The sequence below is a fragment of the Neoarius graeffei genome, chromosome 10 (assembly GCF_027579695.1).
Source record: "Neoarius graeffei isolate fNeoGra1 chromosome 10, fNeoGra1.pri, whole genome shotgun sequence".
Lineage (NCBI taxonomy): Eukaryota > Metazoa > Chordata > Actinopteri > Siluriformes > Ariidae > Neoarius > Neoarius graeffei.
In genome coordinates, this window is record NC_083578.1 from 19,487,490 (window position 1) to 19,513,710 (window position 26,221).

At 41.3% G+C, this 26,221-nt stretch overlaps 2 protein-coding genes across 2 annotated transcripts in view; one reads left to right on the forward strand and one right to left on the reverse strand.

Annotated features, from left to right (window-relative positions):
• The first annotated feature begins 1,391 nt into the window (after positions 1-1,391).
• Positions 1,392-7,230, forward strand: fmodb (fibromodulin b). Its single transcript, XM_060930737.1, has 4 exons — positions 1,392-1,419; positions 3,057-3,498; positions 3,853-4,384; positions 6,693-7,230. Exons 2-4 carry the CDS (start codon positions 3,103-3,105, stop codon positions 6,842-6,844), a joined length of 1,080 nt encoding a protein of 359 aa, XP_060786720.1. The 5' UTR covers positions 1,392-1,419; positions 3,057-3,102; the 3' UTR covers positions 6,845-7,230.
• Positions 7,231-7,794: 564 nt separating this feature from the next.
• The window catches only part of pabpc1l (poly(A) binding protein, cytoplasmic 1-like), a 28,381-nt gene continuing 9,954 nt past the window's right edge, over positions 7,795-26,221 (reverse strand). Inside the window, exons 5-15 of the mRNA XM_060930739.1 lie at positions 24,022-24,116; positions 23,790-23,927; positions 23,569-23,664; positions 23,124-23,390; positions 22,945-23,026; positions 21,850-21,963; positions 21,186-21,319; positions 20,375-20,483; positions 13,272-13,402; positions 13,115-13,192; positions 7,795-7,990 (exon numbers count right to left, since the gene is read on the reverse strand). Coding sequence (XP_060786722.1) covers positions 13,130-13,192; positions 13,272-13,402; positions 20,375-20,483; positions 21,186-21,319; positions 21,850-21,963; positions 22,945-23,026; positions 23,124-23,390; positions 23,569-23,664; positions 23,790-23,927; positions 24,022-24,116 — 1,229 coding nt within the window. The 3' untranslated portion in view covers positions 7,795-7,990; positions 13,115-13,129. The remainder of the gene's footprint in view (positions 7,991-13,114; positions 13,193-13,271; positions 13,403-20,374; positions 20,484-21,185; positions 21,320-21,849; positions 21,964-22,944; positions 23,027-23,123; positions 23,391-23,568; positions 23,665-23,789; positions 23,928-24,021; positions 24,117-26,221) is intronic.

Here is a 26,221-nt window from a genome sequence, read left to right on the forward strand (position 1 = left end):
CACACCATACTGGATACCAGTCCATCACAGGGCAGCATGTGCGCATGCGCACACATCCTGGAGAGAACATACACAAATACTCACCAAAAATTATCAGTAATATTTGCCTAACCCTTTCCAGGCGCAACATAAATATTCTCAAATAATGTCTGCACCACTTTTTTTTTTTAATGAAATCCGATATTCAAACCAGTACAATACTTTCAATGTGTTTTACAGCTTGACACTACAGCCAGCTGGACTGTAAAGCTTAAAGAAAAAAACAAAACAAAAAACCCTTTGTCTGGCTATATTTTTTCCCGCATTATCATGCCCTCCTTAGTTTTAATAAATTAGATCTTCAATTTCAGCAAAGCGGTTAACTACGACAAATTTCAACTAAACAAAGCAAGAGTCATCAGGAGACGACATATCCCCCACCTCCACATGAAAGCCCACTGCAAATATTCCTAAATTGAATTGGTTGCCATGGAAATACAGAAAATATAAATGTGCAATATCTTTCCTGCTTCCCCCCACACACTTACCCTAACCCCACTTCTCCCCTCTTCCCCATATCTCATTCTTTTATATTTGTATATGTAAATAATTTATTTTAATTTATCTAGAAGTTCTCTATTTCTTTTCTCTGTTTATCTGTAATGATGCTGCTGGAATCTTAATTGCCCTGAGGGAACCCTCCCAAAGGGATCAATAAAGTTTTATCGAATCTAATCTAAAAAAAAAAAAATTATCCAATATCATCTCTAGCCGCTTTATCCTGTTCTACAGGGTCGCAGGCAAGCTGGAGCCTATCCCAGCTGACTACGGGCGAAAGGTGGGGTACACCCTGGACAAGTCGCCAGGTCATCACAGGGCTGAGACAAAGACAACCATTCACACTCACACCTACGGTCAATTTAGAGTCACCAGTTAACCTAACCGGCATGTCTTTGGACTGTGGGGGGAAACCGGAGCACCCGGAACAAACCCACGCGGACACGGGGAGAACATGCAAACTCCGCACAGAAGGGCCCTCGCCGGCCCCGGGGCTCGAACCCGGACCTTCTTGCTGTGAGGCGACAGCGCTAACCACTACACCACTGTACCTCCCCCGGAAAAAAGGTTTACTACCACCCCATATTTTAAAATGTCCAACCAGATTTTCATATTTTTCCTACTTGATACTTCTCAATACAATAAAAATATATGCTTGAATAATAAATTGCAATGAACTTAGTCATCAACACACTGCATTATGTGTATCAAGAGTGTAAAACAACGTATGTGTAATTATCTCTTATAATGTGCAGTTAGAAAGAGGCATTCAGAGATGCCAGGTCACTACACCCCCTTTTATTCTCCACCTCTCAGCCCCATTTTCTCTCTGTTTTAGTCACTCGAGGGGAGATTGAAGCAGAACCCACACTACAATCAGAGGTAAGTGTAGCTCCTTGTCTATGAAGATTTTGTTGATTTAATATGAAGTCAGTATCAATGTAATGATTGTGTAAAGTGCAAATTATATATACACACGCTCGTTTGGGTAGTTGTGGCTGATTTTAGATGCGATGCTCCAAGCCAAACTGTATTGTAAAGTTTATTGTAAGCTTAACTTTTCTTAAACTTTCAAAGTCAATTTCAATTATCCTAACTTAGTCCTTCTGAAAATTAGTTTTACATTTTTTACATTATTTTACATAGTTTTACATTAATTAGTTATTTTTGGATTAAAAATAAATTCTCCACAATTGTTTTACTCCAGTAGTATACCACTGCAAGATCATATTTTAGATCCACGCTTACACATTATATACTTTTCATTATGGTACTGGGCCATTACTACAATTATTATTATTAAGGACAGCAGCATGGTGGTGTAGTGGTTAGCGCTGTCGCCTCACAGCAAGAAGGTCCGGGTTCAAGCCCCATGGCCGGCGAGGGCCTTTCTGTGCGGAGTTTGCATGTTCTCCCCGTGTCTGCGTGGGTTTCCTCCGGGTGCTCCGGTTTCCCCCACAGTCCAAAGACATGCAGGTTAGGTTAACTGGTGGCTCTAAACTGACCGTAGGTGTGAATGTGAGTGTGAATGGTTGTCTGTCTCTATGTGTCAGCCCTGTGATGACCTGGCGACTTGTCCAGGGTGTACCCCGCCTTTCGCCCGTAGTCAGCTGGGATAGGCTCCAGCTTGCCTGCGACCCTGTAGAACAGGATAAAGCGGCTAGAGATAACGAGATGAGATTATTAAGGACATCTGACCAGTTCATGCCATAAACACTGCTGAATTCTCAATTCTGATCAATCTAAAAGCGTTGATTAATTTTCTAGAACCAACTGTGGTTTCTGTTGCAAGGTTTATACTCACACCCTTGTTAAAATACATTAATCGCTTCTATAGTAACACCTCTCCCAGGGACTTGCATGGGGAACGCTCCACATAAATGCATTTAAAAAGGGGTAATCTTTTCCAAGTTGAAGTTTTCTTTTTACAGCTGTTATATTGCAAATGAACAGGACTGAACTTAACATGGACGTATTACAATATTAAAAGGTAAATATAAAAGCATAAAAAGAACAAAGTTGCTGTTAATGAAAACTGTAATCTTTAGTAACTTGCTGGGGTACAAGTGGAATAAAACTCTTCCGGGTATATGGAGTTACTAGGAAATCATTAGTTTGGCTTGGGAACGGTTATCACTCCAAACCATCAATGATCATTTTCCAATAACACCACCACGTTCTGCATGGTTTCCTTACTTATTTAAAATAAAACAAATCAATATAAAAATATTCCAGAGAATATGGATAACTACACTTGGTGTTGAATAGGACTATTTACTGTATTATTTACTGTTTGATTTCTAATGCATTAAGGAGGCAAGAAATTGTGCTAACTTTTGACGAGGCACACCTGTTAATTGAAAAGCATTCCAGGTGACTACCTCATGAAGCTGGTTAAGATAATGCCAATAGTGTGTATAATCGTCACAAATGAAGAGCCTATAAAATGAGCAGGTGTGTACAAACTTTTAACTGGTACTGTATATTTACTGCACTCAATTTCTCATCATTTGGTACAGACAAGCACTGAATTGTCCATCAAGACCTTTTTCACATCTAGTGATCATGCGGAGTACATTTTTGCTGTGGGTGGGGCTTGTGCACCTCTCTATTGCACAAACCACCTCCTTCACCTGGCTTAACTACCTGCGCAGTCGAGCCTATAGCTACCGCTACAGCCCAAACCATGGCAACTACGACACTTCCCTGCACACACAGCATGACTCTGAAGCACTAGACTGCCCCCTGGAGTGTGAATGCCCTCCTGCCTACCCTAATGCCATGTACTGCCACAACCGCAACCTTCAGCATGTGCCCTTTGTGCCCTCACGCATGAAGTATCTATACCTCCAAAACAACCGGATCACTGGAATCACCAATGGGGTTTTTGACAATGCCACTGAGCTCGTCTGGATCATCCTGCATATGAACCAGCTGAGATCTGACAAAATCAGCAGCAAGGTCAGTACAGCAGAACAATCACAGGGGAACAACTGGAGAATTTGACTCAGGTACAGACCAGTCCATCATTTTACTCATTTACTTTGTTCGTGATGAAGTTGTCACTTTTACACTTTGACCAATTCTCAGGAACAGGAAGCTGAAATTCACACTGGAGACTCAGTTAGTCTTCACCACAACAGGCAACTATGAAATAGAAAAGCCTTCATCATAAAAATCAAATCACAAGCAGGATTTAATTGTGGCAAAAAATTTTAAAAACTACATTTTTCATACAGTCATTGTCTGTCATGCAAAGCTCAACAGAAACAAAGATCTCTAAACAGCATTTTTTTTTTTTAAATATCTCATTAGGTCTTTGCCAAGCTATCCAAACTGGAACGTCTGTTCTTGCAGCACAACAAACTTGAACACATTCCAGAAGAACTTCCTCGTTCCCTTCAGGACCTGCGCTTGGACCACAACGCCATCAGTTCCGTGCCTCCTGGGTCCTTGCACGGTATGAACAGTCTAACAGCTTTGCATCTCCATTTCAACACCATTCAGGATCTCAATGGTGCTGTCGAGCCACTGGCCTCACTCAGCTTTCTGGATTTGTGTGGGAATCAGTTAGCAAAGGTTCCTGAGCACCTTCCGCCCAAGCTGAGCCAGCTGTACCTCGATCACAACCACATCTCTTCTGTCCCCGTGGATTTTGTGAAGCAGCAGCCTGAGCTGCGCTTTATCCGCCTCTCGCACAATCGGCTCACGGACGCTGGAATCCCACCAGACACTTTTAACGTGAGCACGCTCATGGAACTGGACCTGTCCCACAACAAGCTGGAAAAGATCCCAGCCATCAGCACAAGCCTGCAGATCCTCTACCTTCAAGCCAATCGCATCAAAGGTACAAGAAATTAACTTTTTTTGAAGGGTGCTAACACCAAAGTATATTAGGTGATCAAAATATATGCAAGTTATTGTACAACCCCGATTCCAAAAAAGTTGGGACAAAGTACAAATTGTAAATAAAAATGGAATGCAATGATGTGGAAGTTTCAAAATTCCATATTTTATTCAGAATAGAACATAGATGACATATCAAATGTTTAAACTGAGAAAATTATCATTTAAAGAGAAAAATTAAGTGATTTTAAAATTTCATGACAACACATCTCAAAAAAGTTGGGACAAAGCCATGTTTACCACTGTGAGACATCCCCTTTTCTCTTTACAACAGTCTGTAAACGTCTGGGGACTGAGGAGACAAGTTGCTCAAGTTTAGGGATAGGAATGTTAACCCATTCTTGTGTAATGTAGGATTCTAGTTGCTCAACTGTCTTAGGTCTTTTTTGTCGTATCTTCCGTTTTATGATGTGCCAAATGTTTTCTATGGGTGAAAGATCTGGACTGCAGGCTGGCCAGTTCAGTACCCGGACCCTTCTTCTACGCAGCCATGATGCTGTAATTGATGCAGTATGTGGTTTGGCATTGTCATGTTGGAAAATGCAAGGTCTTCCCTGAAAGAGACGTCGTCTGGACGGGAGCATATGTTGCTCTAGAACCCGGATATACCTTTCAGCATTGATGGTGTCTTTCCAGATGTGTAAGCTGCCCATGCCACATGCACTAATGCAACCCCATACCATCAGAGATGCAGGCTTCTGAACTGAGCGCTGATGATAACTTGGGTCGTCCTTCTCCTCTTTAGTCCGAATGACACGGCGTCCCTGATTTCCATAAAAAACTTCAACTTTTGATTCGTCTGACCACAGAACAGTTTCCCACTTTGCCACAGTCAATTTTAAATGAGCCTTGGCCCAGAGAAGACGTCTGCGCTTCTGGATCATGTTTAGATACGGCTGCTTCTTTGAACTATAGAGTTTTCGCTGGTAACGGCGGATGGCACGGTGAATTGTGTTCACAGATAATGTTCTCTGGAAATATTCCTGAGCCCATTTTGTGATTTCCAATACAGAAGCAGTGCTGTCTAAGGGCCCGAAGATCACAGGCACCCAGTATGGTTTTCCAGCCTTGACCTTTATGCACAGAGATTCTTCCAGATTCTCTGAATCTTTTGACGATATTATGCACTGTAGATGATGTGTTCAAACTCTTTGCAATTTTACACTGTCGAACTCCTTTCTGATATTGCTCCACTATTTGTCGGCGCAGAATTTAGGGGGATTGGTGATCCTCTTCCCATCTTTACTTCTGAGAGCCGCTGCCACTCCAAGATGCTCTTTTTATACCCAGTCATGTTAATGACCTATTGCCAATTGACCTAATGAGTTGCAATTTGGTCCTCCAGCTGTTCCTTTTTTGTACCTTTAACTTTTCCAGCCTCTTATTGCCCCTGTCCCAACTTTGAGATGTGTTGCTGTCATGAAGTTTCAAATGAGCCAATATTTGGCATGAAATTTCAAAATATCTCACTTTCGACATTTGATATGTTGTCTATGTTCTATTGTGAATAGAAGTTTTTGAGACTTGTAAATTACTGCATTCCGTTTTTATTTACAATTTGCATTTTGTCCCAACTTTTTTGGAATCAGGGTTGTACGTATTAGACATGTTTGTAACAAATAGAAACAACCTCAACCTTTGACCGAATGCACATAAATGTCAAGAAAAAAAGAAAAAAAAAGTGCTGGCACTCAAAGTGAAATCCCAACGATGCCACAGCCATCCATGGCTGGGTATGCTAGAGAGCAAAGCTAATGATAATCTTGGAGTGAGATGGCTGCTATTACTCTGTATCCCCAGTCAATCATAGCAACATTAGCCAATCAAAGGCATTTGGTCAGCTCTTGGATACAGAAGAGGGCAGATAGTGCCTCTGAGTGCATTCCCCTGTGCTGTAGCATGAGCAACAGTTAGTTACCGATGTGGTAGGTAAGGGCTAGTTAGTAGGCAAATAACCCCCTGCAAAAAATACAAAGGCTGGTGGGAGTATCCACAGTATACAGTGCCTTAAAAAAGTATTCATACCCCTTGAACTTTTTCACATTTTTCCACCTTACAACAATGAACTTAAAAGTTTTTTATTGAGATTTTATGTGATAGACCAACACAGAGTAGCACACAATTGTGAACTGAAACGAAAATGATAAATGGTCTTCAAAATTTCAAGGCTTTGACTGCTTTGTACCATAGAGTGGAGTTGTTCTCTCACACACCTAAAAAACACTTTTTTTCCCCCTCCCTTTCCTCAGAGTTCTCCATCAGCAGTTTCTGTCCAGTTATAAGTGTGGCCAACTACTCCAACCTACGTGTTCTGCGGTTGGAAGCAAACAAGATCAGCCCTCATGATGTGGCCCCTGAGGCCCTGCTGTGCCTGCGCAAAGCCACAAGCATCAACCTATAGGCATCAAATTAGACACCATGCTGACACGAGTTTAGTCAGCATCTTTCAGGAGTTATGGACACCATTAGTGGTCATGCTACTGGCATAAAAACAACTCCTTTAAAATAATGCATGAATATAACCTTTACACATGTAATATTCTAAACACTTGTTCTCATGGGATTTTACTAGAACAGTCATACTGTAGCTGAAACTAACTTTAATCTTGACTGGGAAGTCGTGTGAAAGCCCATACAGAGTGGTCAACTTTGACATACTTTGTTTCTTTTCTTGCTCAACACATTTCTGTGTTCAAGGAAGTGAGACCTGTCACACTTTGGTGATCATGGGATGATGAAACGTAATGGCGGTTTTACAAAAAGCACCGATGAATTGTAAAGCTTGAATAAACATGGAAAAGGATTCAAGTTGTTCGCCACTACTTCAGTGAAAGCTTGTGCAATCCCTTTGTCTTTCCTTGCAGGCAAGCAAGAGAATCAACAAACTCGCACGCGTGAGGAAAAGGGATTATATTATGGGCCTTGCTCAGCTTTCTCTTGAGCTTTCTCCTCAATTGAATGACTGTGTACCTAAAAGAATGACGGACTTGACCTTACAAAAAAAAATTAATAAATAAAATTAATAAATAATAAAAAAAAAAAAAAGTCACAAAACACAGATTCGAAATGAACCTGATGAGAAACAAGCGCATCATGCATCAATCAGGAAAATCAAATCTCAAAGTAATCCTGTCTATATTAGGATTAGCTTTTCAGATTTAATCCCCCCCAGTATTCACTTGAGATTAGTGCTCCATGCAGAACCAGGAACACTCAAAACAGATAATAATAAAGCCAAGCCACATTTACCCCAATACAACAGACAACACGACAATTTGGTTGCGGGCAAGCCAAAATATTTTAATGCGCAACAGTTTTTCCCCCCCCTTTTCATTTTTTTGTTGCATTTTTCTTTTTTTTAATAACAAAACTCAATATTAACATAACAGTGCAGAGCAGTACTGACGTGAGTAAAAGCTACTCACAAAAGTGCCATTGCCTTTGAAGTGTTCATACTGTATTATTCTCCCCCCACCATTAAATCTTTAACACATTACACCCCTTTTTCCTCCTTCTGCAAAACCCATGGACCTTCAAATGATCATGCCTGCAATAAATACATTTAAAGAAAAAAAAATTAGTACAAGTTCACAGCATGTAGCATTCCTCATAACCTACTTTTAACAGTGTACACCAATCTAATGGCACTTTAAAAAATAAAATTAAATAAAAAAAAAGGCCATAAAGCTCCTGTACCATTGGGGGAATCCTGCATGCTTTAACAAACGAAGCATTAAATACATGTTTAAAAAGGTATAGTTTCTACTTTAGTGTCAACATGCATGCATTTGGACAAAACATTTTTAGCAATAAATAAATAAATAAATAAATAAATAAAAACTTAAAAAAAAAAAAAAAAAAAGGGTGCAGAGGGCAAAGGCATGCCTAACAGAGCTGTGTGCACGCATGCTCGGCCAGAACCTCAAATAAAGCTAGGAGTAGGCAACAGTGGAGAAACCAGCAAAAGTAAATTAGACTTTAAAAAGGTGTCAAGCAGAAAAATCCTTTCCCTCCCTTCAGTTAAAAGTAGACGGCCTTTCGATTTCATAAAATCAGTGAAATTCAGTTCCCTCTGAAATTTGATCATTGTGATCCATGTTTATTTCTGTAATATCTTATGACTAAAAAAAAAATAAATAAAGCGCGCCATTCTGTGGCTGGGAAGTTATTTAATTTGAGGGGATTCCTGAGCAAATAATGTGCATCAAACCACTCATTTCACACAGTCAAGCAGACAGAGGAAGGCCGTGTGCACATGCACAGGTCACTGAGCTCTATATAAAATCTGGAGCGCTCATAGGCTTGCCAGAGTGAAGCCAGCTGGCTGCCATCTTACCACTCCCATCGCAGAGCGGAACTGTCATTTAGACTCCTGGAAGCTACACAAAATTGGACAAATTATTTATGTAGGAGTTGGTGAGAAAAATTAGAAGAAAAATGCCTACATGTGCAGCAGTGATCGAAACAAATCATCAGGTCAAAGGTTGTGGACGAACATTTCACACGAGAGTACTGATAGCTAGTGTGATCATTTTTACATGTGTGCGCTCAGCGCCATTTGCGTGCATCCCCTATAGGAAGAGCAAAAAAAAAAAAAAAATCCATCTCGTCTTCTGTTTTTGTTAAAAATCTGACATTGATATCTGGGATGAATACGGTCAGATTTTCAATGGAAATGTCCCAGACAAGATCAAAGCCAAAGTCTAGACATGTTTGATATTAACTGACAGCTCAAGCTTAACAGCTCAACAAATGAATGATGTATGAAAGAGAAAAACATTAAATAATCTACATAAAAATTAGTCATAAAAGAGCCATTCAAAAAAAAAAAAAGGATCAGAGACTGAACTGGGGGGGAGGAGCGCTATAAAAGATACATAGGGAACATGGGGGAAATGGAGAAAATAAAAGAGGTAGTAATGGGGGGGGAGAAAAAAAAGTCAGAAAACACTTTTCTTGGGGAAAATTTAATCGGATACCACGGTTTAACACACAAGCCAATACATGCAATGGGAGTAGTAATATGGCAGCCAGATGGCTTCACTCATCTCTACAGCAGGAAGCAGGCTATGAGCCCTCCAGATTTTATACAGAGCTCAGTGACACAGGTTTACCTTCATCGTTTGGGTTTTACGGCAGCTGGCATCCACAGTGTTGCATTACTGCAATCTACAGGTTTACCTTGACTGTGCACTGACCGTTACATCATTCTGTCGCTAAACGAACAGCTGATCACACCGAGGTGCTCGCTGACCGCCGATATTTATTAGAACTAAGAAACCTTTATTCGTCACATGCACACTTCAAGCACAGTGAAATTCATCCTCTGCATTTAACCCATCTGAAGCAATGAACACACGCACACACTCAGAGCAGTGGGCAGCCACACCAGAGCGCCCGGGGAGCAGTTAGGGGTCAGGTACCTTGCTCAAGTGCACCTCAGCCCAAGGCCGCCCCACGTTAACCTAACTGCATGTCTTTGGATTGTGGGGGAAACCGGAGCACCCGGAGGAAACCCACGCAGACACGGGGAGAACATGCAAACTCCACACAGAAAGGCCCTCGCCGGCCGCAAACCCGGAACCTTCTTGCTGTGAGGCGACCGTGCTAACCACTACACCACCGTGCCACTGGTGGTGAATATTTTATTTTATTTTTTAGGTCTGGTCCCACGTTTCCTTTCCTTCGCAACATAACGTCTTTTCTTCTCGCTTTTCGTTATTGGAGTCGGTCTTTCATGTTCCATTCATGTTCTCCATTTTCCTCTCCTGTTTCAAATTTGTATCCCACAATGCCCTGTGTAAACAGGGAAAGCCCACCACGTCATGCAGGACATAGCATCTTGTTTTGAGTCATGGTGAAGCAGGGGGAGGGGGAAAAAAAAAAATTATATAGGTCCACTAAACAAAAATAACTGGGTGTCGGGGAAAATTATTTTTATGACCTACACTTAAAATCTGAAAGGCCGTCTACCTTTAAATAACAGTGAAAATCTTAACACAGAATTATATGCAAATGATAAAGTTAGAAAAGAAAAGCATTTAAACATATTGCAAAATCAAATAATGAAAAAAAAATTGCCCAACATTCTCCATACATGAGGAAGAACATTTAAAGGAGAATTCCAGCAGAAAACTAAAACACATTACTCATCCTGACATTCAGTGACAAGACGGTCTCGCTTACTGTCTATGGTTCAGCAGAATTCATGATTTTTTGTAAATATTCAATATGGAAACGTGCAATTCAAGCACTGGGAGACCCACCTGCGCTCAGTCAAATCAGAATCTGAGTAGGACACGTGACCGAAATCTCATATGAGGTCATTCCAGGAAATGGAGTCAACGTAAACATAGCAAGAGCTATGCAAGCATAATGGGACTTGTTATTTTAAAATGCAGGCCAGAATTTGTTTTCTAAAATGTTGTACTGCGTATACCATCAAACTGGAGGCTTTTCCAAGCTAACAAAAGATGGGTTTTTTTTGAGACAGTTTGGAGGAATAACTCTGGTTCAGGCTGCCTCATCTTCACAGCACGCATTACTGAACCATCAGTAAAACTTGGGGTTTTAAGTGTGTACTCACAATAGGCACGGTTGCCTTGTACCGTGCCCGAGTATGATTGCCCCTCCCCTATCCTGTGTTCATTGTCCTGGGCCCCCCCGAGTACGCTTGTGTCATTACAACGCTGCTTTTTGTGCTAAAGAAAAGCAATCTCGCACGAAAAACACGATAGTACATTGTGGCTTATTTGGAGTTGTTTTGGATGTTGGGAGACACTGCCCTCTCACATGCTGCACTATCAATTACATAAATCTATCAAATATGCAACGCAGCGATTTTCAGAAAACCATGCTGCACGTACAAGATTTTAACAGAGGCAGCTGTTAAAATTCTTGATAGATATTTGGCTCAGATTATAACCAAGTAGCTCATTTACCAGGATGCAGTGTTTTCCGATCAATCTTCATTTACAAAACATCAGAGAAGGGTGGCACCAGCTGACGACCCTGCGTCTGACCCAAAGTGCACTGGAGGAGGTGCGACAGGCAAAATGCCAAGCAGGGAATACCACCTTAACCTGTACATACTACGAACCAGTCTCTACCCACGTAGTTACTCGGTAAGATGGCTAACAGGTTGCTAACAAACATGTAACACTACTAGCTGACATAGTAGCTACTTGCATTAGGGATGTTAACCGATGACCGTTTGACTGATGGTTGACCGAATCAACGTCAACCGGTTAATTTTTTTTTGGTTGTCGGTTAAAAAATAAAATAATAATAATAATAATAATAATAATATCGTTTTGAAGCTGCCGATTTTGGAGCGGAGAACCTGGAATTCTGTGTTGTAAACGCCTGGGGCATGCCATGCGGTGTAAGGACGACAGCTGACAAATCAGAAACACCCATTCAGTCATGTCCCGCCCTCCCACCCCAGTTGTGTTTATGAATAAAAAAAAAATAAAAAAATAAAAAAAAAAAGTGATTTTCAGAGTGGGGTATTTGTAGACCAGTGTTTTCTATTTCAACGTGTTTAAACCTGTTAACTTGTTAGCCTATGTATTTCCAAGAACAACTGTTTTTTGTGTGACCCTTGACAGAAGTTGACTGTATTTGCGAAAAAAAAAAAAAGTATCAGGCTAAACATTTTAGCTTACAAATTACTATTCTGTTTTTTTTTTAATTATTATTAGAAGGCACATCGAGTTTAGTCCTGCCTTGGCCAGTGCATTCTGAAAGTATGTTTCGGTCTGTAGCCAACAATGCATGTTATTGCAGATCATATCTCCACACAAACTAAAGGTGCAGATGCCGACTTTTGGAGGGAAGGGGAGAGAATGAAGTGACAGCGGTGTCTGGAGGGGGAGTGACAAACGCAGCTTTTATGTCTGTGAGCCAAGTCGGTGACGGCTTCAGAGCCATTTCAATACCATGCAGTAATGGCGTGTTGATATTGGTAACGGCGTTATAACGATTGTAGCTAATTAATTAGATTACCCGACGTTATAACAGCCTTTATTTTAACGCCATTATTCCCATCACTGAATGTTATGTACTTCTTCTAGCACTTGACTTTATTTTCAACGCCATCATGGCCAACTGAAACTGTCTCTAAGCTGGAGCCATTTGTCCTCTGCTCCAATACAAACCCCTCGACATCAGTGCCGCGTTTGACTAAATGTTTCGTGCTGTAGAAAAGGTAATGTGAGTGGAGGGCAGCGACTGGGACTGAATGTGCGGATGCTCGCGGTTAGATTTAGAATAGATTCTAATTCCAATTCTAGAATTTTAAACTCATAGGTTAACCGACTTTAACCGGCTAATGAGGCTCGGTGGTTGGTCAAGATTTTTTTTTTAAGTTTTGCCATCCCTAACTTGCATTGCTGCAACTTTATTTGGCTCAGTTAAATTTTTAAAGACCTGCAGTTGCTCTCTGACTCCTGTTACAGAGGTCTCTCTGTATGGGACGCCTCCATCGTGCGTGATTGGAAATCACTGTGTAACAACCATCCCTCTTCCTTAAACACTGCTATCTAGTGATGACCAATTTCACTACAGAGCACACTGGTTAAATTTTAGCCCAACATGTCCATTTAACTTGATTCATTTTACCCTGCAATGTTAAATATTTTTTACTCAGCATGCTTGTGTGGCATTTTACCTGCATAAACTTTGCCTATTTATTAGGTGAGACTTCCTTTGCTTGATGAGCTTGAAGAACAGCCACCGCCTCCTCAACCTAAACATGTTGGAGATTAATAAGAAAGGGAGTGCATGCAGTCACAGAAAGGAATAACAAAAGGCCATTTCAGTAGTACCTTGGCATGTAGAGACTCTGGAGACTCAAGCATGTGCAGAAGTTCAGAGTTGTCGATTTCGAGCAGCATGCCAGTGATCTTACCAGCAAGTTTAGGATGAAGGGCCTGGATCAGTGGATACAAACGTTCACCTGCACAAACAGACAAAGTCCCTGAGAGGTAGGTGTTGGATGACGGACCATAACTTGCAATGCCTACAGAGTCAGACGAGGTTAAATGAGAACTGAAGTCATTTTTAAAACTTGCTTTATTTCTTAATTAACGTGTTATTCAGTTACGTTTTAGTAACCTTATGTTGTGACTCCTATTGGCAACTAATTGCAATTAAATATTATACTTATCAGCCTATTCGGTTTTTAGCCATGTTGAATTTAGTTTGTTTGACGCCTGCCGTGGACCACTTATCCGCACGATCACCACAAGACTTGCGCAAGACTTCGAAACATCACGTGCCAGCGCTGCCATTTTGAAAACTGTTTTCCAAACAAAATATTGCACAAAAACGAGTTTAAATGACGATTACTGCCTACTTCCCCCCCCCGAACTTTCCTGATTATCAAAAACACAACTTCCGGCTTGATTATATCAGCATTCGAAAGAGGGCGCGCGCGTTTTTTGACAACGTTGGCAGATGTTGGTCACTGATTTCCGCTGTACGTTTTACTTCCGTCCTACGATGTCTCGCACAGGTCTCAACGAATCTCGTTTACGGCCATTACTTTAACATATGGACTGATATTACATAGCATATTTCAAACTCATGACTTGCTATAGCAGTGACAAAATAGCTATCAAAAATGCATTCCTATGTTTAATAAAATGAGAAATAGAATTTTAATTTAAAAAAAAATTGCCTTCAGTTCTCCTTTAAAATGTCTGTCTGCAGTTTTATGATCAACAACAACAAAAAAAATTGCATCGCATAATGTTTCATTTTAGCTTCTTTTGTACTCCAGTATGAACTCAGACTGAGGGTACACTTTAGTCCCTGAACTAGTGATCCAGTATGAGGATGCATTTACTGATAGTCTTCAAAGCAAGTTGCTCTGGATGAGGGTGTCTGCCAAAAGTAGATGTAAACTCCAATAGTGCATGTCTGAATTTCAGAGAAGAGGAACAACAAAACATCTTTTCTGATGCATCTTAAATTTCCTTTTCTGGGCCAGGGATGGGAAATTGAGAACTAGTTCCAATTGAGAACCGGTTCCAAATTGTCTGACCCATCAGAATCGTATGCCTCAGAGGTTATCGAATCCTTTCATCACTGCCAGCATGTTTTTTCTTGACAGTTGCGCATTGCGGGAAAGAAAGAAGAAAAAAAAAAAAAACCACACCTTATGTCGTCAAACTCCATCTATACTATTGGAAACTTGCAACAAGAAGCAACCACAGTGGACACGAAGACAGTCCACAGCATGGCTTTTCGTGATGTGGGGGTTAGGATTTTTTTTTAAAATACCTGTATTAGTGATGACATCCATATTATAAAGTAGAGAAAGGAGATAAAATGTTTAACAAGTATAACACACTGATTACAAGGCACAGCCTAATAGCATCTGGGTCACTAAATAAAGAGATTAATTGTTCGAGTTTTTTTTTTTATTGTTGACTAGCAGCAAACCAATTAGACATGAACGCCGTCTCTCCCTCCCACACAGAGCATCCTTCACATTTTAAACCTGAACTTCAACAAAATAATCACCTACCATCTTTGAGCCTACTACTCAGCTGCACTGTGTAGAAAAAGAATGGAGTCCACTGTTCCAGGATTTTATCCATTTCAACGTGCAACCTAGGCATCACCCGTTAATTTTTTCCAGTTAAATTTGCCTGACTAGCTTATTTCAACTTAAAACTTTTTTTTTTGGCAGTATATCTTAAAGCTACAGGTACCTTTTTTTTTGGGGGGGGGGGGGGGGGGGGGGGGGCTTGTAGGTGAAGCCCAACCCGCATGTGCATGTTGGTGGATGGGGAAGGTGCTCTCGTAAAAATCACAGCCTATTGCACACGAGGTTTCTTCAAGTTATTTATAACCTGGAATGCGCCCCTTACCACTTTTTGACTTGCCCTGCCTGAACACTCCATTCCCCCCACTCCCTTCACAATCTTACCCAAACCCTCCTGATCTACGGGTCAACCTGCAGGACGTGTGGGTTATGGCTTGACCTGCACATCACTAGTGGCTTCATTTCATGACAACAGCACGACTTGCAATGTCTGTAAAATTATCATTTCAGGTAAGGGTAGAAACATCAGCAACACGTTGAAACCTCTGAATGCAACAGGTCAAAACTCCAAGAACACCATTTACCCAACACTTGAGGCACAGCTTTCAAACTGAGCAGCACATCCATTACAGATACTAGACTTCCATTTCTTTGACCCAGAAAACCTAAATCAAAACAAATGCTGTAATATTCTTATTTCGTCAGTTTTATTCGTTTTCCCAAGTTATATCCATTTAGGAAAAGAAGCAATGTAATTTAACAAATGTTTTTTTGGCAGACGTTCTACACTGCGTTCATAAAACCATTGCATTGATGCTGTAAACTTGGGCAAGCCTACCCCCCCCCCACCCAAGGAGAGTAGGCTTTTAAAACCCACACATTACCTGACCAAATCCTAATACTAAGGGACTCACAGTTACAGCTGACTTGTAACCAGCTTTCAGTAATTTTCTCCCCCAGTTTAATGGAGAACTGAAGGCAAATTTATCAAAATTCTCTCATTTTATTAAATATAGGAATACATTTTTGATAGCCATTTTGTCACTGCTATAGCAAATTATGAGTGTTTTGAAATATGCTATGTAATACCATCCATCCATATGTCAAAGCAATGGCCATAAACAAGATTCGTTGAGACCTGTGCGAGACACTGTAGGACGGAAGTAAAACGTACAGCGGAAATCAAAGTGACCAACATCTGCCAACGTTGTCAAAAGACGCGTGCAACCTCTTTCGAATGCTGATGCAATAAAGCCGGAAGTTGTGTTCGTTTTGATAGCAAAATCAGGAAAGTTTGAAAAAAAAGTAGGCAGTAATCGTCATTCCAACTCATTTTTGTGCAATATTTCGTTTGGAAAAGAGTTTTCAAAATGGCGGCACTGACACCTGGCTGACACTTCACGTTTCGAAGTCTCGTGAGGATAAGGGACACCTGCCGTGGACCAAACGAACCAAATTCAACATGGCTAAAAATCAAATAGGCCGATAAGGATCACATTTAATTGCAATTAGTTGCCAATACGAGTCACGATATAAGGTTACTAAAACCGAAAATGTCTCATCTCATTATCTCTAGCCGCTTTATCCTGTTCTACAGGGTCGCAGGCAAGCTGGAGCCTATCCCAGCTGACTACGGGCGAAAGGCGGGGTACACCCTGGACAAGTCGCCAGGTCATCACAGGGCTGACACATAGACACAGACAACCATTCACACTCACATTCACACCTACGGTCAATTTAGAGTCACCAGTTAACCTAACCTGCATGTCTTTGGACTGTGGGGGAAACCGGAGCACCCGGAGGAAACCCACGCAGACACGGGGAGAACATGCAAACTCCGCACAGAAAGGCCCTCGCCGGCCACGGGGCTCGAACCCGGACCTTCTTGCTGTGAGGCGACAGTGCTAACCACTACACCACCGTGCCGCCAACCGAAAATGTAATTGAATAAAACATTAAGGAAAAAAAAAAGCAAGTTTAAAAATGACTTCAGTTCTCCTTTAAATGACATGGCATACACGACACGAGTTACTTGCATCTTGCCATGCCCCTGTACACCCCTCCTCCCCAGAATACAGTGTAGTTTAGACCTCTCCAAATCCAGGCAATATAATCACATCAGTGATCGTTACAGGGCATGGTGATAACATACTGCACATGATCAAGTCCAAGAGGCTGAGGCTACTTGGTACAGAACCAAAAGTTCAGGGGTGATGGATCTGATTCACCTCCTCCTACAAGCCCAAGTCTGACCATAAACCTTATCCCACACAGTGCTGGACAACACAAAAGATAAATAAATATAAATCTCTAGCCTGAAAAACCACTGAGCTGTCTCCAACCCTTTGACATTTTCCAACATCACATCACTGATTTTGTTCTGCAGTGGAGGCAGTTCCAGAAAGCAGGTTTAGTTAAGGCTTCGTTTGTTACCCCTGGAGTTGAGGGAAACTCTGGGTTTTCCGTTCCAGAAAAGAGATGCAATTCAAACTCTGGGTCAATTACTACGGTAACCAACTTCATGAACCTAACCAACTTGACAATTTTTCTTAAACAAACCCCGAGTTTCTTGCCACCACCTCCTCCCTCCTGAGCCTGAAGCAGCTGTCAGACATTCGAGTGTCCCGTTTCCTCGTTAACCCGACTGATGAAGCCAAATTAGCTCACATACACTACCGTTCAAAAGTTTGGTGTCACCCAGACAATTTTGTGTTTTCCATGAAAAAGACACACTTTTATTTACCACCATAAGTTGTAAAATGAATAGAAAATATAGTCCAGACATTTTTCTGGCCATTTTGAGCATTTAATCGACCCCACAAATGTGATGCTCCAGAAACTCAATCTGCTCAAAGGCAGGTCAGTTTTATAGCTTCTCTAAAGAGCTCAACTGTTTTCAGCTGTGCTAACATGATTGTACAAGGGTTTTCTAATCATCCATTAGCCTTCTGAGGCAATGAGCAAACACATTGTACCATTAGAACACTGGAGTGAGAGTTGCTGGAAATGGGCCTCTATACACCTATGGAGATATTGCACCAAAAACCAGACATTTGCAGCTAGAATAGTCATTTAGCACATTAGCAATGGATAGAGTGGATTTCTGATTAGTTTAAAGTGATCTTCGTTGAAAAGAACAGTGCTTTTCTTTCAAAAATAAGGACATTTCAAAGTGACCCCAAACTTTTGAACAGTAGTGTAGCCTTATGTCAGGACACACACGTTTATTGTTCCATTTTACTCATGTTTTCATTTTGCTTCTGAAAAGATTACCACTATTTGTATTAACAGAATTTCTATGTGCTTATCTCCATATTTCTATACGGACACTCAGTGTTATAACCAATGTTCATTAATAACAGTGATCATCTTTCCTATAATGCTTTGGCAATACTGTACATATTTTTTTAAAAGACACTGTATATCTAATAACTTTGCCAATTCTCGTTCAAATTGACCTCAAATTTTAACAGCACGTGTGGAAACAGGTCAAAATTTTATGTTTAGGTATAAAAAATGCCATTCACCGGAAAAGAAAAGGCATTTTATGTGTTCGAGTACGCTCGAACAAGACTGTGCAGTGGGCATTTATGAGAGAATTCTCTAAAAAAATGCACCAACTGCAATGCAGATTTGGACACAGCACAAAAAGTTCAAAGAGGAAGGCTGGGTGTCTCTCAGGTGGTATGCATATTGAACATTTGTGAAATTGCTCATGGAATCCACATACCTTTGAATTTCTCATTCAAATTAAGAATAAATCATATATTGCTCAACATTAAAGTGCATATCCTGGACCAATTTAGTTTTTTTTTTTAATATGAAAGTATGGGGCAGCACGGTGGTGTAGTGGTTAGCGCTGTTGCCTCGCAGCAAAAAGGTCCTGGGTTCGAGCCCTGTGGCCGGTGAGGGCCTTTCTGTGCGGAGTTTGCATGTTCTCCCCGTGTCCGCGTGGGTTTCCTCCAGGTGCTCCGGTTTCCCCTGGCGACTTGTCCAGGGTGTACCCCGCCTTTCACCTGTAGTCAGCTGGGATAGGCTCCAGCTTGCCTGCGACCCTGTAGAACAGGATAAAGCGGCTACAGATAATGAGATGAGATGAAAGCATGTCCCTTTACACACTCATCCAGAAGGGTAATTTTGCACAAGGCCATCTGTCTACAGCAGAAAAAAAATAAAACATGTCTGGAAAAATCCCAAGGGAGTCTGGAGCCAGATTCTTGACGTCACCTGCGGAAGCGCCAGCAGGCTGCGAGAGCTTGCACAGTTTCAGTGCACAGCCTGTGAAGACAAAAGTTTAGCAGCTAGCAATTTTGCACTGAAATAAGGAATTGTCACCTGAGCGCAAATGTTACTTCACCTTTGGATGAAGAATATAATGAGATGTCTGAATTGGGGCTTCATCTGTTTGGATTTGATGATTCAATTAGTGAAGACGACGGAGACAACACTGGGGATGTAAATAATACGGTAGTTTTCTCATAAACAAACCAACGCTGACGTAGGATTCAGAAGGAGACGTCCCGCACGTGACGTTACGAAAATCAATGTTTCCCGAGAAATCCAAATGCCAAGTTTTCAGAGGCGGACGAATTCGCCTCAAATGGCTTGATTTCAACTGAATTTTTCTGGTATTGCTCAAGGTAAAAAAAAAAAAAAAAAAATTGCACAAAATGCGACAGATATTTGACCAAAGTTTAATATAAAATAGGAGAATTACATTGATCTTGCCCCTGAATTTACCTGTGATATGCACCAAGTCTGTTCAGTTTCATTTGCCTAGACTATGTAGTTTCTGGGATATTTACAGATCAAATTTTTTGAAACACCCTGTATATGGTCACATCAATAAAGCTTGTTGAATTGAATTTTGAGCCCCAGAGTAGATATACTGTGTAGAGTCCAAAATATAATACTATACAGTCTAAATGAGTACAATAATTGTAATTTTTTAAAAATATTTTCCAAGTGCATACAAATTTTAAAATAAACTTAAGTGTGTTTTTTTTTTATTTTAAAGAATTACAGTATTTCTAATTTCTACCATTAGCATTTGTCTTGCACACCCCCTAGAGGCAGTCCATGCACCCCCAGGGGAAACCCAGAAGCAGGACGACCTCGCCCCACTTCGCTGAGGTCATGGTGAACTGTCGTATCGGAGCTCCACTGACGATGGCTTTTTATATTCCTCACACACACACACACACACAAAGTGCAACATACTCAGGCTTGATTGAACCAACTCAGATCAGCTGTTCTGGAACCAAAAAAACAGTTTCCCCTGCATCTCAGTGTTCAGGATTAGGCTCATAGTTTGTTAACCACGCGTGTACACTGCAGGGTTTTTTTTTTTAAGTATAAATAAAATGAGAAAAGTACCCAGTAGTTGTTTCTGTTCCAAAAGGGGTGCAGCTGCCAGCATTGATGGAGTAAGGGGCTCTTGACCTTTTACATGAACTGCAGGCTCCATAACCGGAGAAGACAGCATCTACAAAACAACGTTTGCTCAGATATAAGGCTTCAAAATTAAACCTTTCATGCAAGCCACTCAAATGCAGAGTACGCTCAATTTCAGCTGGCATTAGTGCCACTGGAACGCATGACCCTGTCCATTTTTATTTCAAAACATCCGACTCACAAGAACACACTTCCTTGTGTTCATTCTGGCATGCCACATCGTCTAAGGTGGATTCTTGAGACATCACATTACACTGCGATAAAACAAATCCTAATGTCATTTTTGAGCCAGACTGCCCAAGGCTACAGTCCAGCCAAAACTTAAGGCATTGATGAAAATCGGAAATAAGCAAGTTCACTTACAAGGAACCCGACTTGGTACCTTCGCTCTTAAGATTACAATTGACTCACCAAATGGTCAAGCATTAAACAATAAAATAAGAAAACAGAAGCAATATCTCACACACAAAAATAAAGATGGGCATATACAACAGAATGCGTCATGTCGAGATAGACGGGTTAAAGAAACAGAAGTGGGATCATGCAGAAATATGAACCCAATCATACAGTCCAAGGGAATATTCCTATTCTATCAGCCATATACAATTAATTTCACACTACATTCAAATTCAACAGCCCTAGTAATTACAAATACTTCAATAGTTCAACATGCTGACCCTTTTGGAGATAAACAGGTGCTCTACACAGATTTGCATGCATAGAGGTGCCTTACTTGTTGAACAGGAGCTGGTACAGTGATGACCTGTTGAACGTTTCGAACACCGCTTGAGTATTTGTATTGACCGACACCTCTCATCATAGACCCTCCCACAGTCCGCCCACCTGCTGTCTGAGTCCCGATGTGAGCTGGACAGAGAAACAAGAAAGTAATTTTTTGCTACATGACCCAAAAGTTCAATTACATGCTTCATACTGTCCAAGTAACCAGTTAGTTACACTGCTCTCAAAAGAATACCTCAAGACCAACAAGTTTTACAGAACGTGCCATGATGCCAGCAGAGCAAACATGCATGATGTCTGTACAACCACAGAATTATCCTACATTACAGAATTAGCATTTAAGTTGAACCAAAACAGCTGAAAGGGGTTAGATTTGCTACAAGAGGCAGCTAGTATTAAACTGGCAAGACTCCCTAAACACCAGCCATTTTAATCTTTTTTTTTTTTATTTAACACATCAAGCCTCATTACACATCATTCCATCCCTGATAATATTATTACAAAGGGAAATAAAACCAGCTTCGTCACTCTGCTCTTCCTCAATAATGTCTTATGACAAATGACTAATAAGGTAAAAAAAATAAACAGAAGGGTTTTTTTTAATGAGAACTTGATGTGTTAAATAAAATGATTCCATCCCCAACCCAGTTTCTTACCCATTCTCTGAGTGTTCACACCTGGAGCCTGGGTGGAGGCCTGGCGCACAGTGCTGATGGGGGTGGAGGTTCTGCGTGCCATCACTGGCCTCAGCGTCTGAGCTGAGTAAGGAGCTAGAACCGCCAGCAAACATTAGAACAACTGTTTCAACACCCACACGTAAACCATTCCTCATTATTCTATCCACATTCACTGGATGTGAGCAATCGGATGCTCCGATTGGCTACCCTATTACTAGCTCATATCCCAAGAGTAGAGAAAAACAAAATGGCGGTGCACATCAAGTCAGATACATCACTTTGTCATCAAGTATTTAAAAGAAACAGAAATAGCTAAAAAGAATAGTTCCGCCACCATCTCCTGTTTCACACTCCAGCCCAGTCGGTGGCAGTAATGCACCTTTAAGTTGGTTTGTCAACCGCCAAAAAACTCTAACAAAGGGGGAAAAAATTTTTTTAAAAATGGCAGAGCATGTTGCTGAACCAACAAGACTACTTGGAAAAAAAAATAATACAAAAAGGGCAACAAAACATAGAATGAAAGTATTTCATGCCAAGAACGCATCTTATTTGTCAAGAATCACATTTTTCACAAATTGCTACTGTCATTACGCCGGTTTGTTTAGTCAAGTTTATTTCTATAGTGCTTTTAACAGTAAACATTGTCGCAAAGCAGCTTTACACAATTTGAACGACTTAAAACATGAGCTAATTTTATCCCTAATCTATCCCCAATGAGCAAGCCTGTGGCGACGGTGGCAAGGAAAAACTCCCTCAGACGACATGAAACCTCGAGAGGAACCAGACTCAAAAGGGAACCCATCCTCATTTGGGCAACAACAGACAGCATGACTATAATAAGCAGAATTTATTTTGTCAGACATTTTGTATAAAAAAGTTTTTACTTCCTGAATTTGAAAGAAAAAAAAAAACGTTCTCTCAAAATCGTGAATGTGGATATAATAAAACTGTTATTCCACTCAATCTGGTCATACATAGCTTATAGCCAACTCAGTGCCACGCACCTCGTCAGCTATCGGCTCACATTTGACTCGATTTCATGGAATTAATTATACATTGCACTCATCCACCTACCCTGTGGTCTTGGGGCTTGGGTAGCAAAGCGTGGTGCTGGTCGTAGATTTGGAACAGCGTTGTAGAAGGCACGTCCCTGAGGCTGTTAAGAAAAATCAGGGAGGACATTCAAAATATTTTCCTTTGGGGCAGGTACAAGGACTCTCAAACACCAACTCCTAACACCGTCATGCACCCACCTGCGGTATGGAAGGCATGTAGTAGCCAGAACTCTGCTGGTAGGCAGGAATGGCAGGGCCAGGAATGGCTCTCACACTGGCCAATCTCTGCATGTACTGGTTGGTGAGTATGGCCTTGCGCTCCTCTTTCCTTTGGGCCAGGGCCACATATAGAGGCTTAGTGCTGACGATCCGGCCGTTCATCTCAGTCACAGCTTTCGTAGCTTCCTCAGGAGAAGAGAAGCAAACGAAGCCAAAGCCCTTACTGTGACCACCTTCCGTCATTACCTGCCCCCGCCCCCCCCAAAAGAAACCCATACATTTCAATGAGTCAACCTTTCCAGCAGACTGAAAAAAAATGCTGATGTCAAGTCTGCGTTTATTTCCAGCACTTGTTTTTACAATTCGAAAGTGTTAAGAATGTTTAATTTTTGCTGCAACACAGATTTTAATACAATTCTGATACCTTAGCGCTGGTGATCATGCCATAAGGGGCAAACTCTTTTCTCAGTTTGTCATCATCAATACCATCATCCAGATTCTTTACATACAGATTCACCCCCTGCAGTCAAACAATTTAAAAAAAACAAAAACCTATCATCATCATGTTAAGTAATTTGGAGTTATTCATCAGCATGTGTCGAAATCCAGGTGCCAAGTCTTCTTTTCAAACAGCCATGGGTTTACCTGGTATCGGTTTAAGCGTTCTTGCTTGATTAGCTCAAACTTGCGTTTCAGTTCAGACTGTCTCTCCAGTCTCTTCTGAGCCCGGCCCACATACAGCACTCGTCCATTCAGCTCCTTTCCATTCATCCCAGCTACAGCCTGCATACAAATTAGGTAGCCCGGATGATGGATTTTAGTTTTGAAAACGCTCAGCAACATTCACACGGCCCGACAGCTCCGTGGCACCCCTTACCTTCTGTGCATCCTCATGGTTTGCGTAGTTCACGAAGCCGAAGCCACGAGAACGCCCTTTATCGTCAGTCATCACACGGACACTCAGGGTCTTACCTGTGAATCACACAATTAGCCAAGACAGCAGACCGAATTTCACTAGGAGGATTCTTTTCAAAGTTTTCATGGAAATTTAAAGAGCAAAAACACACAGTTGACTGTTTTAACAGGTTGCTAACCACTTTTAGCCTGAATGTCACCTACAGCATACGTTGTTGATATTTCACGTCTAGCTCATCTCATATCATCTCCAGACGCTTTATCCTGTTCTACAGGGTCGCAGGCAAGCTGGAGCCTATCCCAGCTGACTACGGGCGAAAGGCGGGGTACACCCTGGACAAGTCGCCAGGTCATCACAGGCCTGACACAGACAACTATTCACACTCACATTCACACCTACGATCAATTTAGAGTCACCAGTTAACCTAACCTGCATGTCTTTGGACTGTGGGGGAAACCGGAGCACCCGGAGGAAACCCACACGGACAACATGCAAACTCCGCACAGAAAGGCCCTCACCGGCCACGGGGCTCGAACCCGGACCTTCTTGCTGTGAGGCAACAGTGCTAACCACTACACCACCGTGCCACCACATGTCTAGCTGAATATTTAAAATAAATAAATTAATTAAAAAATAAAGGCAGGAGTGGTGGGAGGGAATTAGTAGCCTGGGTTTCCAGGCAAAGCAGATTCTGTCTCAGGGCTATTAGACTTAAAAAAAATTTTTTTTTTTTTTTATTCATTCAATGCTGCCCTGCAGACAAGTCAATCCGACAAAAATCCTACTTCGCAACAATCTTGAAACAAAAGGTTTAGATGATTTGGATATTGTTTAAATGGGCTTCACGGTGATTCAACAAACCTCAATGCTTTAACTACAACACACTACACAACAGTTACAGCACTGAGGTCTGTCCCACATTTTCTCATTGGTTCTTCTTAACATTTAAGCAGTTTAAGGATACTTAAAGATTAACAATCCCTGTGTCCGAAATCGCTTACTCGTTCACAACTCCATATATAGTGAGCTCACTGGTAAAATTAAAAAACGCTTTCGGACACTAGTCCGTCGCGCTGCTATTTGTCATTACTGTCGCACAATTAAAACAGGCCACATCAGGTGGCTTTCAGGTTTTTTTTTTTTTTAATCAAAGCTGAATACTTTTTTTGCCACTGCCTTTTATTAAATCAAATTTGAGACTTGATTTCTTTCAGTGCAACCGCAATGCATGATGGGATATATTGCTTGGTTAGTGACCATCGGTTGTACACTACTTTTCATGATGCACTGTGGGATACTTTGAGTGCACTATATAGGGTACAATAAGCCTCACTATCATTTCAAACAGCACTACAAAAGGGCATCCTCACTATATAGTGCCCGGCCTACATAGTGAGTTGGGAGTGATTTCGAATACAGGGAATGAAGCATAGTGCATCATGCAGCAGAAATGTGCTTTACGCTTTCAGCACGTAGACCAAGTCAGAAGTGAGCAGAAAGCAGTGGTGCCGTTTCTATACAAGCAATTTAAAAAATAAAAGCAACCTTTCATAAAGAGGTTTGTTATAACTGCTTTCAAATATTAACCGGTAAACTAAACAGGGACTTGGGGCCTGCAAGCCCAGTGAGCTGTGTCTCAAACTTGTATGAGAACTGACCAGTGACAGCAGTGGAGATGAGAGCGCGCGGAAGAAACAAGAGGAATCGATATAAATATAAAAAGTTATTGGTCAAAAAAATAGTGGTCACATTTCTAAACAATAAAGGCATAGGACATCTAATAATTCACATTTTACCAATGCAAAAAGATGAACCAGTGCATCGTGATCACAAATTGTATCGGCGGTACAATCAGTTTAAAAAAAAAAAAAAAAAGATAGATAGATCGATCTCAATGCCAACGGCATCGATGGGGATGCCTCCGCCCGGTAGACTACACGCCTTATTAAAGTTGTGATTTGGGGATGGACATTTGACCTCACAGTAATCGTGACCTGGTGAAATTACTTGTAGCCTTGGAGATATTGTGTTCACAAGGTTTTGGGACGGACGCACGCACGGGCAACCCGAAAACATAATGCCTCCTGCACCTTACGGTGGCGGAGGCATAACTAGATAGAACTCGACGCCAACGGCGTCGATGGGGATGCCTCCGCCCGGT